Here is a 23,399-nt window from a genome sequence, read left to right as displayed (position 1 = left end):
AGGAGCTTGCATCGGGGCCAACCAATTAGAGCTACAGGGTCACAGTGACCAGAACAAATGAAAAATTGCCCCCTGCGGTCTGGCCCTGGTCTCCCTCGATTAGCCCTGGTCTCTCAGCCAATCAGCTTAAAGGACAACTTTTCTGGACCCCCTCTGACCTACCATGTAACAACAAAATCCCTGTTCCCTGAGCCCCACTGGGGGCCACACCATCTTCTCTCCTCACCAGGGGGCCGAAGGTCCAGGCTCTGAGCTTGACTAATAAAAGAGACCCTCTGTGATTTGCATCTGGCCAATTCCTAGTGGTCTTTGGGGAGGGCGGGGAGGTTTCACAACTTGGGCGTTACACCATAACAAATTAAGTGCTTAAAGTTGGTTGGGGGAAGGATAGCATCCCGGGCTGACTGGATGAGCAGAAACATGAACAAGTGACGTACATAAGGAAAATACCAGAAACACGCTCGCTATTTTGTACGCTAAAGTTAAAAATTAATAAGAAAGGGGCTGGAGAGAGATTGGCTCAGAGGTTAAGAGCACTGTCTGCTCTTCTGGAAGTTGTGGGTTCAATTCCCAGCAACCACATGGCGGTTCACAACCATCTACAATGAGATCTGATGCCCTCTTCTGGCGGGCAGGTGTACGTGCAGCCAGAGCACTGTACACATAATAAATCTTTTTTTTTTTAATTAATAAGAAAAATAAAACAAAAACAGGGCTGGAAGCCCTGACATTGTGGTGCATGCCTTTAATTCCAGCACTCAGGAAGCAGAGGCAGGTAGATCTCTGTGAGTTCGAGGCCAGCCTGGTCTACAAAGTGAGGCCAGGACAGCCAAGGCTACACAGAGAAACCCTGTCTCAAAAGACCAAAAAATATATAATGCTAATAATAACATTAACAACAACAATGATAACCACAACAATAATAATGCCAGTATTAAAGGCACATGCTATGACCACTCAACTGAGTTGTGTCTTTGAGACAAGGTCTCACATAGTCAAGGCTGGCCTAAAACACCTGATTCTCCTGCCTGGGCCTCCCTACTGTGGGGAACACAAGCAGGCATCCCCATACAAGCTAGTGTTTCTTAAACTGTCTTTGGGGAGTAGATATCCCGCCCCCCAATCCACTGCAGACCAACACTTACTTTCAAATAAATTTATCATTGAAAAGCCAGGCATGGTGGTGCACACCTTTAATCCCAGCACTCGGGAGGCAAAGGCAGGTGGATCGCTGTGAATTCGAGGCCAATCTGGTCTACCAAGTGAGTCTAGGACAGCTAAGGCTATACAGAGAAACTGTCTTGAAAAAAAAAAACCAATCCCCCCCCCAAAAAAACCAAAACAAAAAACAAAAAACCAAAAAAACAAAAACCCAAACCAACCAAAAAAAAAAAAAAAGGTATCATGGGAATAGTAAGGGATGGTTGTATTGCATCAACACTAAATTGCTCCACAAATTCCAGAAAGATTATTTTAACTTCTGTTTTGATGGGGGATTGGATGGCACCAGGCACTTGGTGTTGGGGTTGAAATACCTTGAGAGATAAGGAAACTTCCAGAGGGCTCAGGCAAAGGCCGCCCCATGTGTTACACAATTCTAGATGTCTTGTGCCCTATGCGGGCTGGGCTCAGGGTCCCAGGCCTCTGAGGCTGGAGATTTGAAAGGGTGAATGACTTCATTGTGACATCATAGTGAGGCGCAGCCTCCACCCAGAGGAAGGTGTTTTCTGAGGTCACTGGGCCCAAGACTTACGGATTTGGAGAAGGCCACACAGCACACAGCTCGGTCAAACACCCCCAGGCCCAGGACGTGTAGGGTGGAAAGGGAAACTGAGTCCCAGACCCGCACATGGGGTGGCAGAGGCTGCAGAAAAGAGAGGTACAGTTACATTAGGGAGAGGGTGTCCCACCTTCCATTTGCCACTCTGTGCAGTGCCCACTCCCCACGGATACCTTTCCTTCCTTTGTGGTGCCTGCCACCTGTCCCGTGGCGATGGTGACCATATCTGGGTGGACGGCCAGACTGAGGGGAGAGGGACAGAGGAAGAGAATTCAGCTGTGGGAAGAAAACTCACAAGGACCAGGGACCAGGGACCAGGGACCCTTCCATAGCAGGTTAGAGTCAAAATGCACAGCTGTTCACCCGATAAACATGGATTTTAAAAATATTTATTCATGCCAGGTGTGGTGGCGCACGCCTTCAATCCCAGCACTCAGGAGGCAGAGGCAGGCGGATCGCTGTGAGTTCGAGGCCAGCATGGTCTACATAGTGACTCCAGGACAGCCAAGGAGGCTACACAAAGAAACCCTGTCTCAAAACAAACAAACAAACAAACAAAAAACCCACTATCTTTATTCACGAAGCCTAGTGTGATGGCACGAGTCTTTAATCCCAACACTTGGGAGGCAAAGGCAAGGGAGACCGCTGAGTTCAAGGACGACCTGATCTACAGAGTGAGTTCCAAGACAGCCAGAGCTCCACAGAGAAACCTTGTCTCAAAAAAAAAAAGTTTTTTTTCTTTCATTTGCTTATTGAAACAATGTCTCATGTAGCCCCAGGCCTCCAACTGGCTGTGTAACTGAGAAGGACACTGAACTTCTGACCTTCTCCCTCCACCTCCTGAATGCTGGTATTACAGGCATGCGGCAGTACTCCTAGTTTACGGGGTGCTGGGGATCGAACCCAGGGCTTTGAGCACGTCAGGCAGGTACTCTACCAACCCAAACACGTGCCCATCCTTAGTCCTTTGATAGGAACGGCAGGTGATGAGAGAGAAGTCTGGGCCTCTAATTCAAATACCCCCTGCACCCCCCCCACATCCCCCTCAGGCATATTCAAACGGTATCCATGGAAACAGATCAAATCACAACAGGGGAATGCCTGGGATGCTGGGTCGCTTTCTTCAAAAGAGAAGTGCATATGGAGCCACGCCTCCCCCCCCCCCCCCCCCCCCCGCCCCCGTGCAATACTGAAACTTGTCAGGAATAGTAGTGCGCACCTGCAATCCTAGCTCTCAGGAAGCTGAGGCAGGAGAAGTGTTGAGTTCAAGGCCAACTTGGGCTACATAGTAAGTTCCAGGCCAGCCTGGGCCATGTAAAGAGGCCCTGCCACATAGGAAAAATAAGTTGGGGTGCTAGAGAGATGCTCAGTGGTGAAGAGGACCTGCTGTGCTTCCAGAGGACCTAGATTTGGTCCCCAACACTCAGACTCATAACCTGCTGTTAACTACAGAGGAAGGGACCAGGACGCCCTCTTCTGGCTTTTGGGAGTATTGCACACATGTGATCTACTTATAGACAAATGGCGTGCATGTGGGCATGAACACACACACATACACACACACACACACACACACACACACACACTCTTAAAAAGCAAAATAGGAGCCGGACATGATAGTGCATGCCTTTAATCCCAGCACTTGGGAGGCAGAGGCAGGTGGATCGCTGTGAGTTCGAGACCAGCCTGGTCTATAAAGTGAGTCCAGGACAGCCAAGGCTACACAGAGAAACCCTGTTTCCAAAAAAAAAAAAAAAAAAAACAGAAAAGAAAAAAAGATACACTATACACACACACACACACACACACACACACACACACACAGAAATAATGTCCATTGTCCCATTACTTTCTGCCTGGGGTCCGGTCTTGTCGTAGGTGGAGCAGAGGCAGGCACCACCTCACGCTCCATGGTGGCAGTCATGTGGAAAGAGACCCAGGAGCCAAAGATTGGATCCCTGCCGGGGCCTGGGTTCTCCCAGCCCCCAAGCTGCCCTTGACTCACCATTTGATGTCATCGTTGTGCCCCAGGTAGTGCCGCTGTCTCTGCTCTTCCACGCTGTACAGTACGGCCACAGACGCCACAAAGTATACCACCTCTCCAGTGGGCAGGAGGTAAAGGTTGGTCCTGCAGTCCCGGCCTCGGTAGCCATAGCTGGAAACGCCCAGGGGTGGTTAAGGAACCTGTTTCGTACCTCCCGGCTGAACGGGACTCCTAAGGCCACTGGATGGCTTTCCTGTCTCTGCAGGGGGCTCGAACCATGGGTGTTCCCAAAGTCCATCCTTGTGTGTGTGTTTGTGTATGCACATGTACGCACGTATGTACAAAACTGTAGAGGCCAGAGGTAAACGTTGGGGTGTACTCCCCCGATTGCTCCCCACCTTATTTTTCTTTCCATCTTCCTTTTGACGTGAGTGTCTCTCGCTGAAGACTGGCTGGCTGGGAGCCTGGGGGAATCTTCCCATCTCTGCCCCACCCAGTGCTGGGACGGCAGCCACAGGCTTGCCTCATTTTTCTGTGGGTCCTGAGGATGGAACTTGGGTCCTCATGTTTGCACGGTAAGCATTTTGCTAACTGAGCTGTCTCCACAACCGTGTTTGTTTTCAGACTCTATATTACAAGGTAGCCCAGGCTTGCCTTCAACTAGTAGCAATCCTGCGTGATGCCTTGACCTCCTCAGTGCTGCAAATGACGGGCCAGACTCACCATGCTTTGCTAGGTCCACACCTTGACCCTCCCCACAAACTGTGAAACTGACCTTAAGTGGAATATGGAGTTTTACCAGTGTAATTAGGCTCTCAGGATGAAGCCACCCTATAGGATATGCACAGATCCTAAACCTGGTAACCAGTGTCTTTATAAAAGACAAGAGGCTGGTTGTGGGGTGCACATCTGTAATTCCAGCACTAAGAAGGCTGAAGCAGGAAACAGACTTACCTAGAGATAGAATACTTTACTGGGGGCGTGGCTCAGTGGTAGAGCCTCTGCCTAGAATCCCCCAGTGAGGGGCTGGGGGCGTGGCTCAATGGTAGAGCCCCTGCCTAGAATCCCCCAGTGAGAGGCTGGGGGCATGGCTCAGTGGTAGAGTCCCTGCCTAGAATCCCCCAGTGAGGGGCTGGGGTGTGGCTCAGTGGTAGAGCCCCTGCCTAGAATCCCCCAGTGAGGGGCTGGGGGTGTGGCTCAGTGGTAGAGCCCCTGCCTAGAATCCCCCAGTGAGGGGCTGGGGGCGTGGCTCAGTGGTAGAGCCCCTGCCTAGAATCCCCCAGTGAGGGGCTGGGGGCGTGGCTCAGTGGTAGAGCCCCTGCCTAGAATCCCCCAGTGAGGGGCTGGAGATATGGCTCAGTGGTAGAGCCCCTGCCTAGAATCCCCCAGTGAGGGGCTGGAGATATGGCTCAGTGGTATGCCTGTGCATGTATGCATCCACGCTTGCATGAGTGTGCGTGTGAATGTCATGTCTGGAATTAACTATGAGTGCCTTCCTCAGTCACTCTCCACTTTACTCAGACAGGATCTCTCATTGAGGCTGGAGTTCAATTCGAGCTAGTCTAGCTAGCCAGCTTGCCCCTCCCCCCCCCGCCACTCCCCCCCTCCAAGTCCTGTGTCTGCCACTATGCCCAGCCAGCATTTATGTGCTGCGTGCAGAGGGTCTGAACTCCACTCTGCATGCTCGCGCAGCAGGCACTCTATCTGACGAACCATCTTCCCAGGCCCAACCCTACATCTTTACCCATCATTCCTCAGTCCTGGGATGCTACGATCAGGAAATCTTCCCCCGCCCTCCCCCCTCCCAGAGGAGACAACTAACTAACTGAGGCATGGGGAGGAAAGTGACTTTTCCATGGTTAAGGGCAGCCAGAAGATGGGCTGGGTTTAAAACTGGCGGCTCCAGTTCCTTCTCCTCCCCCCCACCCTGCCCCCCCCAACACCTATGACTACTTTCTGTTTCTGTTTTACTGTTTCCCAGGCAGCTCAAACTCACTGGGGCCACAGTCACTGCACCCATAGCACCCATGGCACCCTTAAGTCCGGAAACGTTTTCCTTTTAACTCTTCTGTTGTTGGTTCCTGGGTGTTTTATTCCTTAGCTCAAATGCCTTCTTTTTTTTTTTTTTTTTAAAGATTTATTTATTCATCATATATACACAGTGTTTTGCCTGCATATACACCTGCACACCAGAAGAGGGCGCCAGATCTCATTACAGATGGTTGTGAGCCACCATGTGGTTGCTGGGAATTGAACTCAGGACCTTTGGAAGAGAGCAGCCAGTGCTCTTAACCTCTGAGCCATCCCTCCAGCCCCCTCAAATGCCTTCTTTTTGAGACACTCTGTCACTCCCCAGTGCAAAACCCCCTCACCACTGAAAGTTTCTAATAAAGGGATTTTTGTCGCTGAGCATGGTGGCATACACCTTCAGACCCAGCACTTGGGAGGCAGAGGCAGGCGGGTCTGTGAGTTCAAGGCCAGCCTGGACTACAGAGCAAGTTTTCCCCAACGTGCACCCCCCCCCAACTCCGCACTCCTGAGCTGACCTTCCACAGGTAAACGGATCTTGGTGGCTTTACATCTATGTGAATGACATCCGGGAGAGCCAGCCATGATGGGGCACAGACCCATATCCTGCAATCCCAGCCTTTGGAAGATGCAATATCATCCTTGACTAATAGGAAGTGTCACAGCTACTGTGTTTCCCTCTGGACGGCTGGTGCCAGCCCCTACCTCCCCCACAGTGGCCTGAGAAACCCAGGCTGCAGCCCAGCCCCAGGCGTCCCTCTCCTCAGTAGGACTTAGCCTCTTCCAAGGGGGCAGAGAGAGCGCACATAGGCAAAGGATACACCCAGTCTAGCTTTAGCCGGCTGGAGGGCAGCTCAGAGCGCGTGTCCAGGCTGTAGGTGGGCGCCAGCTCATCCGGGATTAGCATGGGCACAGGGCGGCCCCTCAGAAACATCTTCACGGACCCCTCCTCTGCCAAGACACCATCGGTGGTCAGGTTCCATACTAGCCCATAGGCTTGCTTGCTCATACTCCTCTCTTTATTATTATTATTATTATTATTATTATTATTATTATTATTATTTTATTATCAACATCATCATTTGAGACAGGGTCTCTACAGCCAGGTTGTCCTAGAATTCGCTGTGTAGCCCAGGCTGGCCCGGAACTCAAGGGATCCTTCTGCCTCAGATTCCCAAGTGCTGAGATTACAAGTATGAGCCATAACATCCAACCCCCTCCAAGTCCTGTATAATTATATAGAGACAGGATCTTTTTATGAAGCCCAGGCTAGCCTTCCTCCAATTCCAAATGCCTCAGCCTCCAAAATACTGGGTTGCTGGCCTATTCCACACCTCCCTTCCACCGTCCTTCCTTCCGTCCTTCCTTCCTTCCTTCCTTCCTCTCTCTCTCTCTCTTTTCTTTCTTTCTCTCTCTCCCCATCCCCCTTTTTCTTTCTTTCTTTTTTTTCAGCTTTTTGAGACAGGGTTTCTCTGTGTATCCCTGCCTGTCCTGGACTCACTTTGTAGCCCAGGCTGGCCTCGAACTCACAGAGATTCACCTGCCTCTGGCCTCCCAAGTGCTGGGATTAAAGGCGTGCGCCACCAACGCCCCGGCTTTATTTTATTTTATTTTTGAGGCAGGGTTTCTCTGTGTAGCCTTGGACTCGCTTTGTAAACCAGGCTGGCCTCGAATTCGTATGTACCCCTGCAGGCCAGAAAAGGGCATTAGATCACTTTATAGATGGTTGTGAGCCACCAAGTGGTGGCTAGGAATTGAACTCAGGGACCTCAGGAGGCGCAGTCAGTGCGCTTAACCTCTGAGCCATCTCTCCGGCCCCTCCCTCACTCCCACCCCGCTCTTTCTTTCTTAACAGGTGAATAAAAATGAAGGCAGACAGGCCAAAGGCCCCGTAGCCAGGACCCTAAGTTTTCAGCAGGCTACCATCCGCGAAACCACGCCCACCCTCCACACTCACCCATGCTGAAGATAACTTCTTTGGTTTTCCTGTCAGGAAAAGATGCAAGGGGGGGGGGGGAAAGAGAGAAAGAAAGAAGAAGGAAATAAGTGCTTTAGCAGGCAGATAAGATAGGAGAGAAAGCACTCCCCCTAGCCCCTGGCTCTGAGGGTCTCCATTGAATAATCAGGTGAGTAAGGGGCGGAGCGCTACCTCTCTGCAGGCCCTGTGCTTTGCTCGTTAGATCTTTAAGAGCCTAAGACACAGGCCCAGAGAGGCAGAGATCGCCAAAGGGTCACACAGCACGAAGTGGCAGGCCCGCGATCCTGGAAGACCCGAGTCCCTAGGGACCCTCCCTCCTAGGCAGCAAAGTGCTCCCCGGCGCGCCTTCCCTCCCTCCCTCCCAGCACCCCAAACTCCTAGCAGCTAGGAGAGCATTAAAAAGTTCAGAGGAAGGGGCGTGGCTCCACCTTCTCCTCCGCCTGAGGAGAGAAGGGACAGGAGGAAAGAGGAGCGGGGCTGCGAGAGGGTCTCACCCAGTTCCAAAACTACTCATGGCGGCTGCCGGCGGAGCTTCGGGTCGGAGGTGGAGCCGGGGACCGGCCCCGCCGCTTCCGGCCCCGGGAGGCGCGCCCGTGCCACCGCCCCTATCCCGCCCCGTGCGGCCGACCCCCCCCTCCCCCGCCCCCCCGCAGGCGTCAGGTGCTCCTGGGTCCCATAGCCCTGCACTCGGAAACCAGACACAAGACTCTTTGTACAGGGTGAGCGGTGGGTGATGGTTGACAACACAGACTCAGAGGCGCGCTTGCCACTGAAGCTCAGATTTCCCCAGTTCTGCCTTTTTCTAGAAGCGTGAACAAGTTGCTCAACTTCTACCTCGGTTTCCTCGTTACAAAAACGGAATGGAATAGCTACACTCCCCAGGGTGATTGCGAGGTTGCTAGTGGCTAGTGCAGGCAATCGGATCCAGAACGTGTTTGTTATTATTACTTCAGGAGGCTTGAAACCTGCTGGGGTTTGACCTGAGACTTAGTCTCCTGTACAGGCCAATTCTGCTGTAGCGTGACCCCACCCTTACACCTTGACCCGACCTCTAGCTTGACCACGCCCACCACTGGTCACACCCATCCCTTTTTCTTCTTTTTCTTCTTCTTCTTCTTCTTCTTCTTCTTCTTCTTCTTCTTCTTCTTCTTCTTCTTTTGTTTTGCTTTGCTTTGTTTTGTTTTTCAAGACAGGGTTTCTCTGTGTAGCCCTGGCTGTCCCGGAACTCTCTTTGTAGACCAGGCTGGCCTGGACTGGCTCTGTCTAATCTGTGTCCCGCCTCTTAAGGCAGGAATATCATTAGTAGCCCAGCCTGGCCTCAAATTGTAAGTAACCAAGCATGACCTTGAACCTCTGATCCCCCTGCCTCCACTTGCCAAGTCCTGGGATCAGAGTTGGGAGCCCCTAATGCAGTTTTATTTATTTATTTTTAAATCTGAGACAGAGTTTCGCTGTAATCCGGGCTGGACTGGAACTCACAGTGTAATCACGTAAATCGTGGCAATCCTCCTGCCTCAGCCTCTGCTGCAACTCACAGGCTTCCCTCTTAACGACTGAAGGCTGACCCCACCTTTTTTCTTGGATCCCCATTAAGCATTCTGACTCGACAGGGTCCCACAGTTCTTCAAGCTAGCTCTGCAGGGTTGGACCACGCCCGGCTAAGCCACGCCCAATCTTAAGCCACGCCCATCCATCCCTAGCGGCTTTCTCCCACGGGAGGGTGCCTGAAATGACAGGCCCCTACCCTAGATTCTGATTCTACCATGCTCTTTACCTCTTACACCCCCAAATTCCAACCACACCCCTTCCTCTGTTTCTTACCTTCTCTACAGAAACTCTGAGGCTTGAGCCCTGACTCCACCCTGGGAATCAAAGCGAACTTTCTTTTACCTTAATGGCCACACCCATAAGCCTGGCTCCTCCCTAGCTTCCTCTGCTGACCCATAGACCATCCAGGCCGCCTTAGGATCCAGTTCCGTTTCCCGGTGAGGGTCACGCTCCCAATTTTAGCCCCACCCCTCCTAGCCTTTCATTTTGACCAGGCTACCCCAGCGCTGCGCCCACACCTCGGGAGGAGGTTCACCCCACTCCGGGTTGTTATAACCTCGTGGCCAGAGGGGCCTGACTTTAAATTCCCCCACGCACTCACTCCTTTGCTGGTCTGGAGTTGGGGCCCCGCACCCCTGAACTTACCCTTCCTTTTTGGCACTACAGTTACTGCTGGAAGATGTGGTGCGGCTACGGGGGTCCTCGCGACGGACAGAGGCCAGGCGCTCTGGTGACAAGTAGCGACGGCTGCTGCGAAAAGACCAGAGGGGTTGAGGGCAGAGCCTCGCAATGGTATAGCAGTGTTCTCCAGCAAGGTCTGGGAAGAAGGCGGGTTCCTGCTTTCCTTGTCTTACCTGCGCCCGGAGCTCGCCTCCTTCTTGGGGGAAGATGGGGAGGTGGCATAGCCGCCCGCGCGTCTCGGGGGTCCGGAGCCATTGAGGGGAGTCCTGGTGGGTAGGCCTTTCAGGAGCTGACACACTGGGAGGGAAGAGGTTAGAGCACGGGAGATGATGAGGGTCAGTCAGGTCCTACCTCCCTGGTCTCTCCTCATCACACCCTCCACCCCGACCGAGGTACCTGAGGCGGTGGTGCCCAGACGCGGGGGCGCCCGGCCCTTAGGGGTGCCCCTCGCGCGCAGCGCGGCGCCTTGTTCTTCGCACGCCCGCAGGCGACGCAGCGCGTCCGCCAGCGCCGCCTTTAGGACCGCCAGCTCGTCTTCTTGCAGCTGCAGCCGCTGCTCCAGCGCCGACACGCGGTCGTCCACCTCCATGCCGCTGGTGCCGGAAAGATTGTCATCTAGGAAGCCAAGGAGATGCGGGCTGCAGGCGACCACCGGGGTGAGGGATGGGGTTGGGGGGAAAGGGGACCACTTCAAGAACCAGGATCGTTCCTCTGGCTTGTCCGTGGTCTGTCGGGGACCAGGCAAGCTCCTTGCCTTTCCTGTAACCTGGGGCCGATGGGGATGCTTGGAGATAGGCCGAAAAAGAGGGTTCCGGCAAAGAGGAAGGAAATCCCCACCTCCTCTCTCTGCCACAGTGCCCTGGCCATGCGACCTTGGAGGGGGAAAGTCCCTTTTTTTCTCTCTCTCATGCAGATTCCGCCAATCCCAGGGCCTCACTTAGGTTTTGAGATTCTTTGACTAAGATGCTAAATATCTTTAAGTCGCATCAGCGTTTTAAAGATGACATCAACCTACTCCCAGGGACGACGTTCTAGAATGCGCCCCCCAGCGTCCCCTGACGAACGTCAGTATTCTGTCACGGGGACCAACATTCCCTAGCTGTTGTATCCAAGACTTCTCAAGCCAAAAGGTGCTGTCGGGTCTGGTCCCTTCCAATCTCTCCTCTGCAAGGGGGTTCGCCTCTCCAAGAAGCCTTGAGGACGGACCTTCTGTGACCCCTAGTGGCCGTCGTGGGGGATTGCAGGACAGATATGACAACCCGATCTCTATTCCCCAGCAGGGAGTTTCTGTCCTCTGGTTTGGCTGGCTCCACTTTCTGTTGCCTCTGTACCCCCCACCCAGATTTAGCTCTCCTCCTCCTCCCCACCCCCCTCAATCCATTGATTCAGTTTTAAATGCCTCCCTCGTCATCTCCCCTTCCCGTCCTTTCCCTCGGGGGGGCGGGGGAGTTCTAAGTGGTCCTCCTCCGCCTCCCTCCCGGACCACTCCTACCCAGACTCATTGCTGAGACAATCTAGAAGACCCTGGCTTCCAGGCCGGTTCAAGTAAAGATGGTAGCAGGGAGCAACCGGGCACGGAGGTCGCACTTGCCATCCTGAGTCCTGTGTTCCGTCCCCTAGGCCAGCCCCGCCTGCCCGCTGGACTCCGCACTGCAGCCTCCTGTCCCTCCCTCTCCCTCTCCCTCTCCCTCCGTGGTCCAATCGTCTTCCTGGTCCTGCCACCCTGTTTTCTGTCCCCCCCCCTTACCCGCCCCCCCCCTCCCGGCCTTCAGTGTTTCACAGGTCCGGTGTGTCTGGACCTGCAGAGGGAAGATGGAGTGGGGGGTGGGAGGTGGGCTTTGGAGGTCAGATGGAGAAGACTGCAGAGACTTGAGACCCCTATCAGGAAGTCCAAAGGTCCTGTGGGAATCCTTCTTGCAAAGAAGAAACTGAAGAAGAAGGTGGGAAGGAGTTTGGAGACAAGCCAAGGGCCACACAGACAGCAAGGGGGCGGGGGGAACCACCAAACGACCTTAGGTCGTAAATACCGTAAATAATATTACAATTGGAAATACAAGAGCTAGTCCCTGCACTTACCATGTGTTGCCCACATCATAATAGTTTAATAAATCCAAAATAAGATGGACCACTAAATGTGGTAGCTACTGCTTACACACACACACACACACACACACACACACACACACACACACCGCCACCCCAGTCATGGCTGTAGTGTCCTCAGCAAAGACTAAAACCCAGAAGGGCCCAGCCACTTGCTCAGGACAGAGCTTTTCTTTATCTTTCAGGAGCAGAACTCACACTCGCCCCAGCCTAAGAGACCCTGTCATCCTTAACCTTTAGAGGGTAGAGAGGCAGCGATGATCTGCACTTTCTAGATCCTTTTCTGACTCTAGGGGTCCCTAGCAAAGTGTATGTGTGCCCAAGGGAGTTGACCTCCAAACTCCAAGATGATCCTTTCGCAAGGCCCCCCTGACTGACTGACATAGGGGCACATTGACCCTGAACCGCCAGCTTCCATCTGTCGCCTTGCTTGATCTGATGGTCCCACCCTGTGACTCAAGCTCTTGGCTTCCTCCTGGCCAGTTAGTTGCCCTGGCCCGGACGGAGACCAGCGTCCACTTTCCGCATCTCTTCTCTTCCCCACTCCTCCGGCCCCACCGCCACCCTAAATGCCAAAATGGCCCTTCTGGTGGCCTACGCATTTGTGCAGGGTGGGAGGAGCAGAGTTGAGGATGCGGGTCAGTCCTCTGCTCTTTTCCTGGTCCCAATCCAGCATTTCCCCCTGCTGTGCCCAAACACAGAGGAGGGTCCCAGACGGCGGGCAGAGAGAGTTCAAGATTTAGCTGACTTCCTCCCGCGGGCCTGGCCTCCTCCCGTCTCAGGCTCTTTCACGATCTTTCCTCTTCCCTCTGTCTAGCCACCTTCAGAGCAGGTGTATGTTGGGGTGGGGGAGCAGGACCATGGCTTCGGGGGTGGAGGACCTTGTTCTGGGGTCAGAATCCTGTTGATAGGGAGGAAGGAAGAATCTCCCTACAAGGACTTGGAAGAAAAGGGTCGGGCCAGGAGAGGGTAGGTCCATTCCTGGGTGGGGCTAGGGTCTGAACTGAGAAAGGGGCTCTCTCACCGTTGCAGTACTGCAGCAGCGAGGACGTGTCGTAGAGGCCGCAGAAGGCCGGGCCGCGCTCCGCCATTGCCCCGCCACAGCCGCCGCCGGCCCCCGCAGCCCCAGCTCGGGCCCGGTCCCCCCCCCAGGCCCTGCCTCCCGTTGCCATAGCAACGCCCTTCGTTCCAGCATCCCCAGCTCGGCCCACCCAGCATCAGGCGGCCGGCTCTGAGCCTGGCACTGGGGTCATCCCCTAGGATGCCCAGAAAGGAGATGGAGAGACTGCTGTCAGTACCCCCCTACCCCCCCCACCCCCAACCCCAACAGTCTTCAGGTCAGGATTGGCTGCGGTCCGGGTCCCTCTAGGTACAGTCTAGTCCCTCCCACAACCTGAGTGTATTCTCTCTACACCCCCTCCTCTCCTGTTAGGAACCAATGAGAGTCTGTCGCACAGGCTCCTTCGCCAATAGGGAAGCGGACTGATTTGAAGGGGCGGGGTCTTTTCCTGCCTCTCATCCTGAAGCGTCGCCCCGCTAGCTCTGGAAGGAGGATGGGGTGGAAGAAGATACTCCCTATTCCCCCCGAAAGCCTCTCCTAAATCTTTTATCTGATTTCCCATAAGTCCCTTCACACGACCAGAGCCTGACATTGAAACCTCAACTATACCAGGTTATCCTACGTCCTGAGCCTGTATCCTAGCCGGGTCCTCATTCCTTGTTTATTAGATCTAGACCCGCCCCCCAGGGCTCTTAGCTCCTCCCCGCCCCCCAATCTAGAAACAACTAAAGTTCTGTTCCCGCCCCCCTAGAGCAAATAGCCACACCCCCCCAACATCCAAGGACCAGCACCTTGGACAAGACTCTCCAGGACGGTTTGCTCCTCCCACAGAATTTAAAGCCTTTCTCCCCACTTCCACTTTTTACAGTTTAGCCACAGAAGCCCTTAACTCCGCCCCTACAGTCCGAGTCTCCCAGGAAGACGTTATCCAGTCCGTATTTTGACAGAGACCCAGTTGTGAAACCCTGGACCAGCTGGCAGTGTCAGTCAGAGCAGGCTCGGAAACTGGGGAGCTAGGAAGAGAGGAGGGGGTACAAAACCTGACAATGGATTTAAAGAAAATGGGACCGCCTTTCCTGAGTCACGACCCAAACCACGGGATTTGTTTTGCTTTGTTTTGCTGTTTTGTATTTTTGAACGAGGACATCACTCTATAATTCAGACTACCCCGGAACTCCTTATGTAGGTGCCACGCAACCCTCACCCATCACCATGCCTGGGTTTTTGTTCCTTTTTTGAGTCAGGATCTCATGTGGCCCAGGCCAGGTTTTTTTTGTTTTGTTTTGCTTTGCTTTGTTTTGAGACAGGGTCTCTCTGTGTAGCCTTGGCTGTTTTGGACTCACTTTGTAGACCAGACTGGCCTCGAACTCACATTGATCCGCTTGCCTCTGCCTCTGTTTTGTTTGTTTGTTTGTTTGTTTGTTTTGTTTTGTTTTGTTTAACTTAAAGATAGGGTCTCTCTGACACAAGTCTTTAATCCCAGCCCTCTAGAGACAGAGGAAGGCAGATCACTGTGAGTTCCAGGCCAGCCTAGTCTACAAAGGGAGTCCAGGACAGCCAAGGCTACACAGAGAACCCTGTGTTTAAAAAAAATAAAAATAAAAAAGACATAGAATTGAGGCGGGTGGGTTACGGCAGAGGGAGGCAGATGACATAGTCAGTCCTTGTCCTGGAACAACTTTTAGCCCCAGAGCAGGGACCAGACTCAAGTAGGCTCCAGGAGCACGGTGAGCTGTATGACTTGGTTTGTCTTAGGGCAAATGGCTGAGGTGGGTACTCACTTCCGAGAAGAGGAGAGCAGTTTGAATGAGCATTTGGGTGTGAAGTGTTCCGTGAACTGGCTCTGGGTACAGCTAATGGCGTTTGCTCCCTTCTGAGTGTGTTCACAGGAAGATGTCAAGGACTGAAGGCAGGCGAGGGAGGGGTCGCTGGGCAGGAGGAGAGGGCACGGGGGTGGGGGGGGTAGATGTAATGATAGATTTTTTGGTTTAGTTTGGTTTGGCTTTTCGAGACAGGGTTTCTCTGTGCGGCCTTGGCTGTCCTGGACTCCCTTTGTAGATCAGGCTGGTCTCGAACTCACAGCGATCCGCCTGCCTCTGCCTCTGGAGTGTTGGGATTAAAGGCCTGTGCCCCCCCTTTTTTTTTTTCCCTCCCTGTGAGCAAACTCTTTCCCACAATCGGAAAATTACATTTTTGAAACTGGCCACAAGGGGCGCTCTTTGGCATTGTATTTGAGCCTGGGCTATACCCTCAGCCCAGCCTTTCAGCATCCTTTCTTAGCAGGGACCACCGAGGCTAGTCTAACGCCACCAGGGGGCAGTCGGGGACCCCTGTAATTGGACTCAGCCCCTGGAGTGGGGTGAAGGGATTTGGAGTTGGAAGGAGGCTGCAGAGCCCCAGCTTAGAGCCGCTCTTCTGTCTGCCATCCTGGCCTCTAGAGCCCCCACCCCACCCAGTGCGACATTATGTCAACACAGCCCAGCGAGTGCTTCTGGCCCGGACAATATTTGCCTTGGGGAATCTGGGTCCGTCGCTATGGAGACTGGCACCCCCCCTCCTCCTCCAGGACCGGAAGAGGCTAAGGCGAGCCGGCTACATCTGCCCTGCCGCATCTCCCTCAGATTTTGTCTTTTGGGCAGTTGGGTCAGTCTCGTCGTTTTGGATTCTGTCCCTCTCCGTCTCCCTCTCTGGGTACTGTCATTAACTCGGGTATCCTGACTTTCATCTTTCTTTCTTTCCTTCTTTCTTTCTTTCTTTCTTTCTTTTCCAAGACACGGTTTCTCTGTGTAGCCTTGGCTGTCCTGGACTCACTTTGTAGACCACGCTGGCCTCGAACTCATATCCATCCCCCTACCTCTGTCTCCCGAGTGCTGGGATTAAAGGCTTGCGCCACCGCACCTGGCCCTCTCATCTCTTCCTTATTCCTTCATTCTCTGCCGGTCCCCCTCTCCTTGTCTTGCCTGGGCTCATTTCCCTGGCTTCCTCTGTTGAAACTTCAAACGCGCTCCGTGTAGCCAGAGATGAGAGATGACCTTGAAAGTCCGACTCTCCTGTCTCCACCCACGCTGTGTAGGGTTTACAGGTGCGCACAGTTTGCTTTATATGGTGGGCGGGGTCGAGAGCTTCCCCTGTGCTAGGCAAGCACCGTCTTCACTGAGCCACAGCGCGCAATTCTCAATATTATTTGTGTTTTGTTTCTCCAGCCCTCTTCTATGTGATTTCCACCTTTTTTGTTTTTTTTTTTTGGTCTTTCGAGACACAGTTTCTCTGTGTAGCCTTGACTGTCATGGACTCATGGATTCGCTTTGTAGACCAGGCTGGCCTCGAACTCACAGCGATCTGCCTGCCTCTGCCTCCCAAGTGCTGGGATTAAAGGCGTGCGCCACCGCCCCCCACCCCCAACCCCACGTGACTTCCATCTCTACCTGGCCATGGACCCTATGTGTTGCGGCTGTGTGTGCGAGCTAGCTCCCTCTTCTCTGACTCCCCGGAGCTCTCTCTCTGTTGGCTGTGAGCCTGTTTTCCTGGCTCAGGCTTCCTGGCCTCCTGTCTCGGAGGCTAGGCCTCTCTGGCCTCTCGTGTTAGCGGCCATGTTTGCCTGAGGCTGTCTCTGTGCCCCGGCTGCTGTCTCTGCCTCTCATCGGTTCTCTATCCTTCAAGCCTCACTTCTCTGTAGTCTTGAATCTTAGGGACCAATCTTTCCCTCCCATCCCTGCCCTCAGGCCCCATGGGGCGGCCTCCCCTCCCCCATCTCTCTCTCTCTCTCTCCGCCTCATTTCTTTTGCGCCATCTGCCAGCGCCTCAGGCTGATCCCCTCCAGCTTTGCTTGGCTGGGCAGCCCCATGGGGGAAGACACAGGCTTTCCAGCTTTCCCTTCCTGTTGCCTCCAAAGTTGGGGGCACTGCTGGCTACTGCTCTGGGCCAGAGGACAGAAGAAAAGAGCCACAGGAAAACCAGGACCAGGAGCAATGAAGAGAAGAGAAGCCGACAGACACCCAGAGATAAGGCGGGAGAGGAGGGCGAGACCCAGGGACGTTAGAAGACACGATTAGGTCTGGGGTGAAGCTCAGTACTGGAGAGTTCGCTTAGCATGTGTGGGACCCTGGGCTCCATTCCCAAGATGCAAAATTAGATACATCGAATGAAGAAAGAAAGAAAAAAAAAAGACAAATGAATTGTGGTAGCTCATGTCCCCTGTAAGCTCAGTTACCAGGAGAGGGGGCGGCGGAGGACTGAGGCGATTTTGAGGTCATCCTGGGCTGTGTGTTGCGGAGAAAGCTGAAAGTAGTAGCTTAACTGGACAGTCCCTGCTTGGACTCCTCCAGTGAGGGGCTAGGGGCGTGGCTCAGTGGTAGAGCCCCTGCCTAGAATCCCCCAGTGAGGGGCTGGGGGTGTGGCTCAGTGGTAGAGCCCCTGCCTAGAATCCCCCAGTGAGGGGCTGGGGTGTGGCTCAGTGGTAGAGCCCCTGCCTAGAATCCGCCAGTGAGGGGCTGGGGGTGTGGCTCAGTGGTAGAGCCCCTGCCTAGAGTCCCCCAGTGAGGGCTGGGAGCGTGGCTCAGTGGTAGAGCCCCTGCCTAGAATCCCCCAGTGAGGGGCTGGGGGCGTGGCTCCGTGGTAGAGCCCCTGCCTAGAATCCCCCAGTGAGGGGCTGGGGGCGTGGCTCAGTGGTAGAGCCCCTGACTAGAGTCCCCCAGTGAGGGGCTGGGGGCGTGGCTCAGTGGTAGAGCCCCTGCCTAGAGTCCCCCAGTGAGGGCTGGGAGCGTGGCTCAGTGGTAGAGCCCCTGCCTAGAATCCCCCAGTGAGGGGCTGGGGGCGTGGTGCACTGATAGAGTGCTTGCCTAACATGTATAAGAACCAGGGTTCCATTCCAGCACCAAAATAGTCATAAGAACAACAGTAATAGTAGTGATAAATACAATAAGAAGACAAACGAAAAGAGGCTGACCCAAAAAGAAGAGGAAGGTTAATAGAAAAGGTCTGAGAAGCTGAACGAGACAAAAGAAAAGAAAGAGAAAAGAATCTAAGTTAAGACAGAAACACGGAGAGAAAAAGAGGGATTTGGTGGTTGTGTTTTGTGCCGTCCTTTTGCCAAGATCTCACTATGTAGTCCTGGCTGGCCCGGGAACTTGCTAAGCGGACCAGGCTGGCCTTGAACTCACAGCCGGCCTCTGCCTCTGGAGTGCTGGGATTAGGGCTCCCTCGTGTTCCCCTCGACAGGATGGATCTGGTGGAGAGAGGGAGAGGATGAGAGGGAGGGGTGAGAGAGCAAGCACACGGGGAGAGGAGTCTGGAGAATCAACAGAGATGATGGGCTGGCGGCCGGGAGAGACAGGATATATTTAGAGACCGGAAGAGCCAAGTGTGCTTGGGAAGCTGGCTAGAGTGCTGTCAGGGCCTGCGTCTGGGGGGGGGGGCAGGGGGGGTGAAGGGAAGGGGTGAAGGGGGTGTCGGGGGGGGGGGAGGCAGGGGTGGGGGGACGACGGGGAGGGCATATGAGCCAGTGAAGGGCGGTCTGTGGCATGGTGCAGCCTGGGAGCAGCTGCGTAGCCAGGGAGTAGCCAGGGAGGCTCCAAGCTGTTGATTCCGCGCCTGTCCCCAGAGACTGCCAAGGACCCTAGACAGAGGCCAGGAGCCAGTCAGCGACCTCCTCGACTGTGGTCTCTCTTCCTCTGCCTTCCTGGCTGCACATGCCTGCCCTATGTTTACCAACAGCGGACAAAGGCGGGGAGGGCGGTGTGTGTGTGTGTGTGTGTGTGTGTGTGTGTGTGTGTGCACCTCTCTGTCATGTCTTTGTGCCTGTGTGGATGTAGCGCTGTGTACGAGTTGAGGTCAAAGGGCAATGTGTGGGAGTCGGTCCATTTTCTCCTCCTACCATGTGGGTTCCGCAGCTTGAAATGAGGTGCTCGGCTTTGCTGGCAAGCGCCATTACCCATTGAGCCATCTTGCAGGATATATATATATATATATATATATATATATATATATATATATATATATATATATATATATATATATATATGTATTTTTTTTTTTGAGACAGGGTATCTCTGTGTAGCCTGGGCTGTCCTGGACTCACTTTGTAGACCAGGCTAGCCTCAAATTCAGAGCTCCACCTGCCTCTGCTTCCCTGAGTGCTGAGATCACAGGTGTGTGCCACCACGCCCAGCTCCTTTTCAATATTGTTATTACCATATATTAATTATACACATAGGTTTCATTGAGACATTTTTGCACACACACCTAGGTGTGTGTGTGTGTGTGTGTGTGTATGCACGTACATATAACGTATTCCTTGCTCACCACTGTCCTGTTCCTACCTCATCTTTCCTCGGCATGCATGTTGTTGTGGGTTTCTTTCTGATGACTCAGTGGCTTTCCTTTGTGTCACGGGTAAGGGGTGATTGACAGGGTCATGGGCACCCTACAAGCGGCTTCACCACTGAGGAAAAACGTCTCACCTGCCACCGGGAACCTTCAGCTGCCTCTAGATTCTCAGGGCATGAGGCCCTATGGCCCCTCCCCCTTCAGGACCATCTTTCAGGCTCACCCTCTCTCATGTCTTTTACTCCCTCCTTTCTTGCTCTCCCTCCTCCTCCTCCCCTTCCTCTCCTCCCCCCCCTTCATTCTTTCTCTCTCTCCTTCTCTCTCTGAAATAGCGCCTCACTATGGAGCCCAGGCTGGTCTCAAACTCAGGATTGTCCTGCCTTCTGCTTCCCCAGTGATGAGAGATGACAGGCCTGAGTCTGCAGTCACTTTTTCCTCCCTGTCCTCTCTTCTTCTTCTTCTTCTTCTTCTTCTTCTTCTTCTTCTTCTTCTTCTTCTTCTTCTTCTTCTTCTTCTTCTTCTTCTTCTTCTCTTTCTTCTCCTTGTCCTCCTCCTCCTTTCCTGTTCCCTTTTTTTTCTTTTCCTCTTTCTCCATCAAAACAGGGTTTCCCTGTGTTAGCCTTGGCTGCCCTGGACTCACTTTTGTACACCAGGCTGGCCTCGAACTCAGAGACCCGCCTGCCTCTGCCTCCCGAGTGCTGGGCTTAAAGGCGTGCGCCACCCACGCCCGGCTTCCCCTTCTTATCTTCGTGGGTCTTAAGTTCTTTCCCTGCCCCCCTCTTACCACGCCAGTCGCATCCCCTTCCTCCCTCTCCAGGCCAGTGACCTCCATGTCCCCCTTGAAGGCAGGGCAGACTCTTCCCGTCCCAGCTGCCCACTTTGAAGTGCTCTTCAATCTCGGGCCCCCTTCATGCTCCACTTCAGGGACAGACACTTTCCCAGGATCCACAGGGCGCCAGGAATGTGGAGCAGAGAGCGCACAGGCCTCCAGGGGCTAGGCGATAAGGACCCTCATTCCCCCCCTTCCCCCTCCCCCCACACATACTCACTCTCTCTGCACCCTGCTTCTGATGGGGATGTCAGGCTACTCCCTACCCTTCCTAGGGCCTCTGGGCCTCAGCTTTTCCTCTGCGAGATGGGCAGGCTTGCCTTTGACCCATTTTATCACACAAGTCCCCGGGGAGCACGTGTTGGCCTGAACCGGTGGTGTGTATTGAGGAGGGAGATGTAGACAGTGAGTTCTCATACTGGGTTCCAAATCTTCTCCATCCTGCATCCCACGGATTCCCTCCATCCAGGGTGAAGGAAGATCCTGGAAGATGAGATTGTAAAAAAAAAAAAAAGGGGGGGGGTGGTTATATGGGTTCCTGTAACCATGGTGCCATTTTTTCTTCTTTTTTTAAAAAAAAAAGATTTATTTATTTATTTATTATGCATACAGTGCTCTGCCTCCATGTACCCCTGCAGGCCAGAAGAGGGCGTGAGATCACATTACAAATGGCTGTGAGCCACCATGTGGTCGCTGGGAATTGAACTCAGGACCTCCGGAAGAACAGTCAGTGCTCTTAACCTCTAAGCCATCTCCCCAGCCCCATGGCGCCATTTCAAACCTGAGTGTTAATGTGTGGCGGTGGAAATCACAACGTGTGGACAGGTGACTGGGTGACTGGCCGTGGGACTGGGGGTGGGGTGGGGAAGGTCACATATGTGACACGCTTAAGCTGGGAGTAGTGACCTCCCCAGGTGTAAACTCAGCTTCTGGGAAAGGGAGGCAGGAGAATGGTGAGTTCAGGGGTCACACGTAGCATCCTTTCTCAATTTCTGGGTGGTGGTGTTGTTTGTTTGTTTGTTTTTTTGATTTTTGAGACAGGGTTTCTCTGTGTAGCCTTGGCTGTCCTGGACTCACTTTGTAGACCAGGCTGGCCTCGAACTCACAGCGATCCGCCTGCCTCTGCCTCCCGAGTGCTGGGATTAAAGGCGTGTGCCACTGCACCCAGCTCCTTTCACAATTTCTAAAAAAAAAAGGAAAAGAAAAAATGGCGACACTGGCTGACAAAACGGTTCAGAGATGCAAGGTGACTGCCACCACCAAGCCCAAAAACCTAAATCCCATCCTGGAAACCTGTGTAGAATGTCTGTGGTTTGTGAGTGTGGACGGGACTGTGGTATGGTGCACGCCTAGGTGAGACTGAGTGTGCCGATGAGAGCGTGTTCACTTTGGTGATGCTGAGGGCTATGCGTTGTTGGATGCGGTGTAGTCTCTGGGACACTGGGTGATGTTGGATGTGGCCGCCTGACACTGTGTGAGTTTCAGCTTGGGCTGTGAGAGGACTGGACGGCTGTGTGAATCACCACACGCTCCGGCTTGGACATTCACTGCTTTGGGTAATGCTTCAGGCGTCCAGTGCCCCTGAGGAGACACAGGCCAGTGGCAGCCAGTCTGACACGACGCGCTCTATCGGGTGTGGGTATGTGTGCCGTTGATGGTGTGACTGGTATGCAGATGTGGCCACACATGCCTGTGCGATTGAAATCTAAACCTCAGCACTTGAAAAGCGGAGGAGGCAGGACCAGGGGCGGGAGGGCACCTAGGTTATATAGTGAGACTATATATATATATATATATATATTATACTGTTTTATTAAAAAGCAAAAACACAGCTGGGCGTGGTGACGCATGCCCGTGATCCCAGCGCTCCGGAGACAGAGGCAGGCAGATCTCGGTGAGTTCCAGGCCAGACTGGCCAACAAAGAGAGTCCGGGAGAGCCAAGGTTACACAGAGAAACTGTCTCGAAAAACAAACAAGCAAACAAAACCACAAATTTAAAAAAAAAAAAAAGCAGTGCTAAAGAGATGACAGTTAAGAGCACTGGAGGACCCAGCGTTCAGTTCTCAGCACCTACAGGAAGCCACATTACCACCTGTAACTCCAGATCCAGGGATCCAGTGCCCTCTTCTGGCCTCCTTAGGGACTGCATGAATGTAGTGCGCATGCGTCCATGTAAGCAACCCACGGGCAAAGCAAGACAAGTCAGGAATTGGGCCAATGGCTCGCTCGCTTGGTAAAGTGCTTGCTATGCAACGGCGAGGGGCCAAGGGATCTTGAGCAGCAAGCAAACCTGAATAGTGTGTGCTAGTATAGTAATCCCAGTGCTAGGGAGGCAGAGACAAGTGGATCTCTGTGAGTTCAAGGCCAGCCAGGTCTACAGCGTGAGTTCCCGGACAGCCAGGGGGGCTACACAGAGAAATCTTGTCTCTTGCTGGCACACACACACACACACAAACACACACACACACACACACACACACACACACGTACTTATACACAACACACGTACACCCTACAATGACAACAGAAAGACAATGGTGGTAGACTATGAGAAGGCAGGATGTGTGCGCGCGAGTGGGAAGTGTCCAGGGCCCCCGCGCACACAGCCGCGCGCGCGTTCGTTCCTGTGAGTGATTTGTGAAACTGTGGGTGAAAGACTGGCTCTCTCAGCGTGGTGCCAGTCGTCGAGCTGTGAACGGACTTGTTACTCGCTGGAGCTTCGCCCTGTGAGTCCCTGCGGGATCCTGTGAGAGGCCGCGTTGAGAGTGGAGACTGTGTGAGAGCTGTGCGGGGTGGCTGGGTGTCATAGTGTGTGTCCTATGGCTCGGAGGGGAGGGAGGGAGGGTGAGGGCGGGTGGCGCCCAGAAGTGTGTGTCTGCTCCCTCTACGTGACACAGAGTGGCTGTGACAAACGTGCCTGCTCCCCCAGTTCCCACTCTTCCCCAGAGCTCTTCCCCCGCCCCCCCCCCGCCCCCCGCCCTGTCCGGGTCTCTGTTCCGCCCTGGCCCCGCCCCCTCCCAACACCCCAGGCTGCCAGCGCCTGTCACCTCTTGCAGAGCTCAGGCAGGCGAGGCAGGGCAGCT

The 23,399-nt window shown here is 53.8% G+C and overlaps 1 protein-coding gene across 5 annotated transcripts in view; it reads right to left on the bottom strand.

The window, feature by feature from the left end:
* EML2 (EMAP like 2) overlaps nt 1-13,316 on the bottom strand; it is a 34,456-nt gene extending 21,140 nt beyond the window's left edge. Inside the window, exons 1-9 of one of the 5 annotated variants that reach the window (XR_014777140.1) lie at nt 13,127-13,316; nt 10,396-10,614; nt 10,173-10,296; nt 9,964-10,068; nt 7,750-7,778; nt 6,614-6,743; nt 3,786-3,935; nt 1,954-2,023; nt 1,754-1,864 (exon numbers count right to left, since the gene is read on the bottom strand). Coding sequence is in view for 4 of the 5 variants with exons in the window: in XM_084771352.1 (XP_084627478.1) it covers nt 1,754-1,864; nt 1,954-2,023; nt 3,786-3,935; nt 6,614-6,743; nt 7,750-7,778; nt 9,964-10,068; nt 10,173-10,296; nt 10,396-10,614; nt 13,127-13,274 (1,086 nt within the window). In the remaining variant the exon portion in view is untranslated. Of the gene's footprint in view, nt 1-1,753; nt 1,865-1,953; nt 2,024-3,785; nt 3,936-6,613; nt 6,744-7,749; nt 7,779-8,264; nt 8,346-9,963; nt 10,069-10,172; nt 10,297-10,395; nt 10,615-11,491; nt 11,644-13,126 lie in introns of those variants that run through there. The other 4 variants (XM_084771352.1, XM_084771353.1, XM_084771354.1 and 1 more) reach the window with 4 other exon arrangements.
* Between the last annotated feature and the right edge of the window lie 10,083 nt (nt 13,317-23,399).

Source organism: Acomys minous (genome assembly GCF_964271855.1).
Source record: "Acomys minous genome assembly, chromosome: 20".
Classification (NCBI taxonomy): Eukaryota; Metazoa; Chordata; class Mammalia; order Rodentia; family Muridae; genus Acomys; species Acomys minous.
The sequence above is the reverse complement of the archived record's forward strand: the minus strand, read 5'-3'. Positions and strand labels throughout refer to the sequence as shown.